The sequence below is a fragment of the Papaver somniferum genome, unplaced genomic scaffold (assembly GCF_003573695.1).
Source record: "Papaver somniferum cultivar HN1 unplaced genomic scaffold, ASM357369v1 unplaced-scaffold_35, whole genome shotgun sequence".
Classification (NCBI taxonomy): domain Eukaryota; kingdom Viridiplantae; phylum Streptophyta; class Magnoliopsida; order Ranunculales; family Papaveraceae; genus Papaver; species Papaver somniferum.
This window is the reverse complement of record NW_020645971.1, coordinates 2,901,094-2,910,162: the sequence shown is the minus strand read 5'-3', so window position 1 is coordinate 2,910,162 and position 9,069 is coordinate 2,901,094. Positions and strand designations below refer to the sequence as shown.

At 38.2% G+C, this 9,069-nt stretch overlaps 1 protein-coding gene across 1 annotated transcript; it reads right to left on the bottom strand.

Moving 5' to 3' along the window:
• Positions 1 to 6,825: 6,825 nt before the first annotated feature.
• On the bottom strand, positions 6,826 to 7,926 carry LOC113342239. The gene is made up of 3 exons (XM_026586841.1): positions 7,423 to 7,926; positions 7,211 to 7,327; positions 6,826 to 7,110 (listed from the first exon to the last, which is right to left on the bottom strand). The coding sequence occupies exons 1-3, from the start codon at positions 7,924 to 7,926 to the stop codon at positions 6,826 to 6,828; spliced, it is 906 nt and encodes a 301-aa protein (XP_026442626.1).
• Between the last annotated feature and the right edge of the window lie 1,143 nt (positions 7,927 to 9,069).

Sequence of the window (9,069 nt, the reverse complement as noted above, 5' to 3'; positions counted from 1 at the left end):
AAAGGAAATACTCATGTAAGAGTGTTTGACTGACAATCCATCTAAGAACGATAAGAAATTAGCTACATAATCAGAGACACTTTGCCAAAAGTATACCTATTCAATTCTCATACTACTAGGATTTTTGTAGGTGAGAATTCAACCTTGTGATTAATTTACACAAGTATGAGCCTTCATCTCATTAAATGAACATTGTCTTTGTTTCTCCTTCTTTCTTCGATTGACACTCATTCCGGACGAGTAAGACACAACTCGTTTAGCATATCCGTCAGAGGTCCCTTTTTGAGGACTAAATCTAGGACCTCTTGCAACTGGTTCAAGAGGATCAGGATAGAGAGGGGTCCATTTTCTAGACTTAGATTTACCAGAAACATTCTTATAAACACAGGGAATGCTTTTATCAGTAGCACGAGAGTTTTTACCACTGGAAAGCACTTGAACCTTGTGATGACTTCTAGGAAAGAGATCATATTTATAAGGTTTCTGATTTTCTGTGGGCATGTGATTCACTGCTGTAATCGACCGACTATTTATTCCATTGACAGTGGAAAAAAGCAAATTATGAAGTTTAGAAATTTGTTTCCTTCTAGCAAAACAATAGATAGCATAGTGATTCTTTTTCCCACGGAATGTACAGGTTCGTGGAGGAGAATTGTTTAAGGCATCTGTTTCAAACCCATGTCCCATTTGGAAGTTTGCCGAATATATTTTGTAGGAACTTCCTTTGGTGAGTTTTTCTTCATGTCAGGTAACTTATATTGAGACTCAGCACGTGACACAGAAGAATTTCTCATTACAGTGTTTTCCTTAGTCAAGGAGGAAGACTATTTTTGGGCTAGGTGAATAGATGCAGCAATATTCTATGTTTCCACACGAAGGCTGTTCAAGTCAGAGAAGTGTGTCTCAATTAAACGTTTTTCTCTAATTGTTCATTCTTTAACAATATTCTCAAGAGTACTAATCCTTTCTTGTTGTAGCATATTTTCTTGAGTGAGTCTTTTGATATTGTTTGAGAAGGATTCAATGATCTTATAGAGTTCACGTTCTTGACTAAGAGACTTCTCAAATTCATCCAAGAGTTGAGAATGATTGTGAAGATCAATCGTCTCAGTTGGATTTTTTTTGGTTCTGGTGGTATTCCTTTCTACCTCTGACATCCTGTCAATTGTCTCATTTCTTTCTCTGGATTCGGAAGAATCAACTAAGGAATTATCCTTTGAGGAAAAAGCAAGACTCTTGACATAGTCAAAAGTATGGGAAGCCATAGACTATACGTAGATAAGAGATACGACTTTGTCCACGGAATCAGATTGCTATAAACACAAACTTGTAAGGTCTTTTAAACGTGTTTACCTGCTCTGATACCAATTGAAAATGCGGGGGTCTAACAACCTCACCAAATATTTTGATTATAAATCTGTATGGACTAACTTTAATATACTTTTAAGAGAATCAACTAGACAGTCAGATTCAATCTTAATAAAAAGTATATCAAGGACTTAATATCTCTATCTCTTAATTTAAATCTTACTCAAGCAATCTGCGAGTCTCGACTAAATACAAGAGAGATAAACTTGGATGGTACCAAACACCAATATCCAAGGATCAATCAATATCCAATTAACAACCAAAGGTTGGATTTCACAATTGATCGATACAACACACAACCTGTGATATTTCAATTATATAACAAAATATAATGCGGAATAGAAATAACACAGACACCAGAAATTTTGTTAACGAGGAAACCGCAAATGCAGAAAAACCCCGGGACCTAGTCCAGATTGAACACCACACTGTATTAAGACGCTACAGACACTAGCCTACTACAAACTAACTTCGGTCTGGACTGTAGTTGAACCCTAATCAATCTCACACTGATTCAAGGTACAGTTGCTCTCCTTACGTCTCTGATACCAGCAGGATACTACGCACTTGATTCCCTTAGCTGATCTCACCCACAACCAAGAGTTGCTATGACCCAAAGTCGAAGACTTTAATAAACAAATATGTATCACACAGAAAAGTCTACAAGCATAGATAAATCTGTCTCCCATAGATAAATTTAAAAGTTTTATTCTGTCTTTTGATAAAAATCAAGGTCAACAAGAACCAACTGATAAACCGTACTTATATTCCCGAAGAACATCCTAGTATTATCATCACCTCACAATAATCTAAATCGTATGGTAGCGAAACTAGATATTGTGGAATCACAAACGATGAGACGAAGATGTTTGTGATTTTTTTTTATCTTGGCCTATCGGAGATATAATCTCAAGTCAATTATTCAATTGAACTCGTACGATAGAAAATGGCAAGATCAGATCGCTCAACTACAAGAGAAGTAGTTTCGTCTGGCTTCACAATCCCAATGAAGTCTTTCAGTCGTTAATCGACAGGGTCTCGAGAAGAAACCTACAATTAAAGGAGAATCGACTCTAGCAAACCAACTAGTATCACAAGGAGGTGTGGGGATTAGTTTTGCACAGTTGCTAGACGTCTCCTTATATAGTTTTCAAATCATGGTTTGCAATCTGAGTTACCTTGGTAACAAAGCATGCAATAATCACTGTTAGATGAAAAACCTGATTTATCCAAGCTAATATCTTTCAACCGTTAGATCGAAACTTAGCTTGTCACACACAAATGAAATATATTCATTTTGGTTGGAGTAACCGTACCTAAACGTGTACATTGGTTGGTTCACAAATGGTTGACCATATGAGTGTTTTCATATTAACCGTATTCATCTTTCTCATAACTAGTTCAAATGACTCATAAGAACTAGTTCAAGAGTTGTTCAATTGCTTAGGTCTTTATACATGGACACAATTGAAACAAAATCGGTTTGATTCATTTGAATCAATTCATGAACAATATACCCACGGTTTGCAAAGATTGCATTTCTTATAATTTATTGTTTTAAGTCCATGAACTACCGATTTGAGAAATAACTAGCTTGGGTACGCGTACGGGTATGGTACCTTAGCTATCGGATTTTGAGTTGGTTTTAGTTTCCAAACTCAGCAGACTTTTTCGGGTGAAAAAGTTCCGCCAGTACGCGTACGTTACGCGTACCTAAGGTGACTGGTTTTTGAGTTCGTAAACTTCAAACTCAGCAGAATTTCACGAGGTGAATTTCCTCCAGTACGCGTACCAAACCTGTCTCCTTCACCAATACCGCATGCACATATATGCACGCACTTGGTTTCCGGCATATGGATTTATACACTAATGTGTGAACACACTATATGCTTACAACCATAGGTGGTTACATATTCTCAACTCTACATTTCAATCATTGAAACATTCTTCTATAATGTTATAACAGTCGTTAGAAATAAAGAATCGATTATCGTCATCAAAGCTATTGTCAAGATTCAAACGTCATCATGACTTTCTTCACGGGTAAAGATGAAGATGGTTAAAGCAAAAGCTTACTAACACGTATTTCGAGAAAAAGATAGGCGAGTAAACTCGGCTCGAAATAGCAAATGTGTATGTATGCAAACTATCATACTTATACGACTTTTGTCTCAAGAGTAGGAGATAGAGTAAATAGACTTTTGAGTGACAAGATGACTTCAAGTCTCTACATAACTTTTGGTCGGATGAAGTTCCACTGGTTCCTTAAGTAGTTCTTCATCTTTGTAACATAATCGCCATGGAGACTGGAGCTCCGCTATTCCTAACTATCCTAGACCGAAACTTAGTCATAAATATACTAGAAATCAAGACATATAGTTTTTAACACTAATATTGACAAACACGCTTGAGATAGCAACACATACGAGTTCCACCGAGCAATGCTCTAACAATAATCAGCACCCCATTTGGATTTGCAAGATTAGCTAAATCCACTCCAGAAGCAATCAAATTCTGGCGCACAACATCAGACATGCCTAGGATCAATTTTGAGATGCCCAAGACCGGAGGGTTGTGCTTTCATTCCCATGCCCAACATTCAATTTGATATGCCCAAGTTTAAATTTGACATGCCTAGGATCAATTATGAGATTCCTAAGACCGTAGGCTTGTGCTTTCATGCCCATGCCCAAGATTCAACTTGACATGCCCAAGTTTAAATTTGACATGCCTAAAATCAATTTTGAGATGCCCAAGAACGTAGGGTTGTACTTTCATGCCAATGCCCATGATTAAATTTGACATGCCTATTTGACATGTCTAGGATCAGTTTTGAGATTCCTAAGACCGTAGGCTTGTCTTTCATGCCCATGTCCAAGATTCAATTTGACATGCCCAAGTTTAAATTTGACATTCTTAGAATCAATATTGAGATGCCCAAGACCGTAGGGTTGTGCTTTCATGCTCATGCCCAAGATTAAACTTGATATTCCCAAGTATAAATTTGACATGCCTAGGATCAATTTTCAGATGCCCAAGACTACAGGGTTATGCTTTCATCCCCATGCACAACATTCAATTTGATATGCCCGAGTTTAAATTTAACATGCCTAGGATCAATTTTGAGATTCCCAAGACCGTAGGGTTGTGCTTTCATGCCCATTCCCAACATTCAATTTGACATGCCCAAGTTTAAATTTGTCATGCCTAGGATAATTTGGAGATGCCAAATACTGTAGGCTTGTACTTTCATGCCCATGCCCATGATTAAATTTGACATACCCGAGTTTAAATTTGACATGCCTAGGATCAATTTTGAGATTCCTAAGACCGTAGGGTTATGCTTTCATGCCCATGCCCGACATTCAATTTCACATGCCCAAGTTTAAATTTGACATGCCTAGGAACAATTTTGAGATGCCTTATACCGTAGGGTTGTGCTTTCATGCCCATGCCTATAATTAAATTTTACATGCTTAAGTTTAAATTTGACATGCCTAGGATCAATTTTGAGATTCCTAAGACCGTAGGCTTGTTTTTTCATGCCCATGCCCAAGATTCAATTTGACATGCCTAGGATCAATTTTGAGATGCCCAAGACCATAGGGTTGTGCTTTCATGCCCATGCCCAACATTCAATTTGATATTCCCAAGTTTAAATGTGTCATGCCTAGGATCAATTTAGAGATGCCCAATACCGTAGGCTTGTACTTACATGCCCATGCCCATGCCCATGATTAAATTTGACATGTAAATTTGACATGCCTATGATCAATTTTGAAATTCCTAAGACCATAGGCTTGTTTTTTCATGCCCATGCCCAAGATTCAATTTGACATGCCTAAGTTTAATTTTGACATGCCCAAGACCGTAGGGTTGTGCTTTCATGCCCATGCCCAGGATTAAACTTAATATTCCGAAGTTTAAATTTGACATGTCTATGATAAATTTTGAGATGCCCAAGACCGTAGGGTTGTGCTTTTATGCCCATGCCCAACAATCAATTTGATATGCCCACGTTTAAATTTGACATGCCTAGGATCAATTTTGAGATGCCCAATACCGTGGTCTTGTACTTTCATGCTAATGCCCATGATTCAATTTGACATGCCTAGGTTCAATTTTTAAATTCCAAAGGCCGTAGGCTTGTTTATTCATTCCCATGCCCAAGATTTAATTTGACATGCCCAAGTTTAAATTTGACATTCCTAGGATCAATTTTGAGATGCCTAAGACTGTAGGGTTGTGCTTTCATGGCCATGCCCAACATTCAATTTGATATGCTCAACTTAAAATTTGACACGTCGAGGATCAATTTAGAGATGCCCAATATCGTAGGATTGTACTTTCATGCCCATGCCCATGCCCATGATTAAATTTACATGCCCAAGTTAAACTTTGACATGCCTAGGATCAATTTTGAGATTTCTAAGACCGTAGACTTATGCTTTCATGCCCATGCCCAAGATTATACTTGATATGCCCAAGTTTAAATTTGACATGCCTAGGATCAATTTTGAGATTCCCAAGTCCCTAGGGTTGTGCTTTTGTGCCCATGTCCGACATTCAATTTGATATGCCGAAGTTTAAATTTGACATGCCTAGGATCCATTTTTAGATGCCCAATACCGTAGGCTTGTACTTTCATTCCCATGCCCATGATTAAATTTGACATGCCCAAGTTTAAATTTGGCATGCCTATGATCAATTTTGAGATTCTTAAGACCATAGGCTTGTTCTTTCATGACCATGCCCAAGATTCAATTTGACATGCCCAAGTTTAAATTTGACATGCCTAGGATCAATTTTGAGATGCCTAAGACCGTAGGGTAGTGCTTTCTGCCCATGCCCAAGATTAAACTCTATATTCCCAAGTATAAATTTGACATGCCTAGGATAAATTTTGAGATGCCCAAGATTGTACTGTTGTGCTTTCATGCCCATGCGCAACATTCAATTCGATATGCCCAAGTTTAAATTTCACATGCCTATGATCAATTTTGAGATGCCCGAGACCGTAGGGTTGTTCTTTCATTCCCATGCCCAACATTCAATTTGATATGCCCAAGTTTAAATTTGACATGCCTAGGATCAATTTTGAGATGCCCAATACCTTAGGCTTGTACTTTCATGCATATGCCCATGATTAAATTAAACATGCCGAGGATCAATTTTGAGATTCCTAAGACCGTAGGCTTGTTCTTTCATGCCCATTCCCAAGATTCAATTTGACATGCCCAAGTTTAAATTTGACATGCCTAGGATCAATTTTGATATTCCCAAGACCATAGCGTTGTGCTTTCATGACCATGCCCAAGATTAAAATTGATTTGCCCAAGTTTAAATTTGACATGCCTAGGATCTTTTTTTGGTAAGTCCAAAATGTATTAATGAATAACAAGAATTACAACAAAGGTCATAAGAAAAAGGGGCAAAGCGCCCCAAAAAACTTATAACCTAATCGAAACGAAAATAAGATACATTTGGTAATTCAATAGACAAGATGAAATCAGGCCTATTTTCATAGCTAAGACCTTCTCCTTCTTCCAACAAGAAACTCCTTTTGGCCATATAATCTGCCGCAAAGTTTGCTTCCCTATGAGAATGTGTAATGCGAATAGCATTATATATTGCCCTCACAGCCACCCATCTTGGTCTTAGGAACCAAGGAACCGCATTGATGTTACTCGAGAAGACCAAAACAACACTCATGGAATCTGTCCCAATACAAAATTGCCCACTCTAAACCAACAATCACACAAAATAACTCCGCCAAGTAGTTAGTTTGCACACCAAAACCAACACTCATAGCTCCAACCACACTAGCATTGGCATCACATACCACCACGCCAGCACCTTCCCTTCCAGGATTACTCCGCTCCGCTCCATCACAACACAACATCAACTCATTATGTACCAGAGGCTCCCAAAAGCACTCTTTTGGCACAAAATTCTTAACCTGTTTATGCCGAATTCTAAAGAAATTAAGAACCCTAAGATCCTCTTGATAAAGCCCTTAAGCCTTATAGAGTAATCATGAATCTGGTTAAAAACCTTCTTTTGAAAGAAAAGCCAGTTAACTCTTTGGTTACCATAGATAAGCCCATTGCGAGTCATCCAAAGTTCTGATCTAATTGCCAAAATAGCTAGTAACCATAAATCCTTAATCATCCGACTCCTACCTTTTGCAGCTTTATAATAAGTTATAAAGTTTTCATGTGGAAGAAGACCAAAAACATTTGAAATCCAGTTCCAAGCCCTCGAAGCAAAATTGTAAGACCACAAAATGTGCTCCAACGATTCCTCTTGGTTATTACACAAACAACATTTGTTAACAACCTGGTATTTAAATCTGCTTCTTACCTTGTCTAATGTTGCACACACGCCTCTCAAAAGCTTCCAATTCCTAGCTGCAAGGGCAGGGTGCACCGCTGGTCTCCACAACATATTAGTCCCCTCCAGAGCTGGATACCTCCTTCTAACTAATTCCTTGGCCGAACTAGCGGAAAAATCCCCCTTATAATCTGTTTTCCACACACTGTAATCAACACCCCCCATTGGATTTGCAACATTAGCTAAATCCACTCAAGCAACAATCAAATTCTGGCGCACAACATCAGACATGCCTAGGATCAATTTTGAGATGCCCAAGACCGTAGGGTTGTGCTTTCATTCCCATGCCCAACATTCAATTTGATATGCCCAAGTTTAAATTTGAAATGCCTAGAATTTTGAGATGACCAATACCGTAGGCTTGTACTTTCATGCCCATGCCCATGATTAAATTTGACATGCCTAGGATCAATTTTGAGATTCCTAAGACCGTAGGCTTGTGCTTTCATGCCCATGCCCAAGATTCAGCTTGACATGCCCAAGTTTAAATTTGACATGCCTAGAATCAATTTTGAGATGCCCAAGACTTGTGCTTTCATGCCCATGCCAAATATTAAACTTGATATTCCCAAGTATAAATTTGACATGCCTATGATCAATTTTGAGATGCCCAATACCATAGGCTTGTACTTTCATGCCCACACCCGTGATTAAATTTGACATGCTCAAGTTTAAATTTGACACGCCTAGGATCAATTTTGAGATTCTTAAGACCGTAGGCTTGTTCTTTCATGTTCATGCCCAAGATTCAATTTGACATTCTTAGGATCAATTTTGAGATGCCCACGACTGTAGGGTTGTGCTTTCATTCCCATTCCTAACATTCAATTTGATATGCCCAGGTTTAAATTTGATATGCCTAGGATCAATTTTGTGATACCCAATACCGTAGGCTTGTACTTTCATGCCCATGCCCATGATTAAATCTGACATACACAAGTTTAAATTTGAACATGCATTTACGTGTCTATTTTGATCTCAATTATTTGTATTGTTAGTGCTCGATTTTATACTTAATTGATTATTTTATGTATTTGTAGGTGTTTTTGGAGAAATAAGCTTTTGCGGAAAAATTGGCTCGAAAAGTGGTATTTGCGCTCATGGGAGAAAATTACTATTCGGACTCTCGGTTTGGATAAGGGGCAACCTCAGGGTACATGATATTCGCACCCCATCATAGGATAAGGGGAGGTCATCTTCAACAATTCAAAAACGAGATTTGGCGGGAAAACTAGTGGCAGCGAAGTTGCAGATTAGGGTTGGATTTTTGAATGGGTATTAACGACATTCAATCACCAGATTTTAATA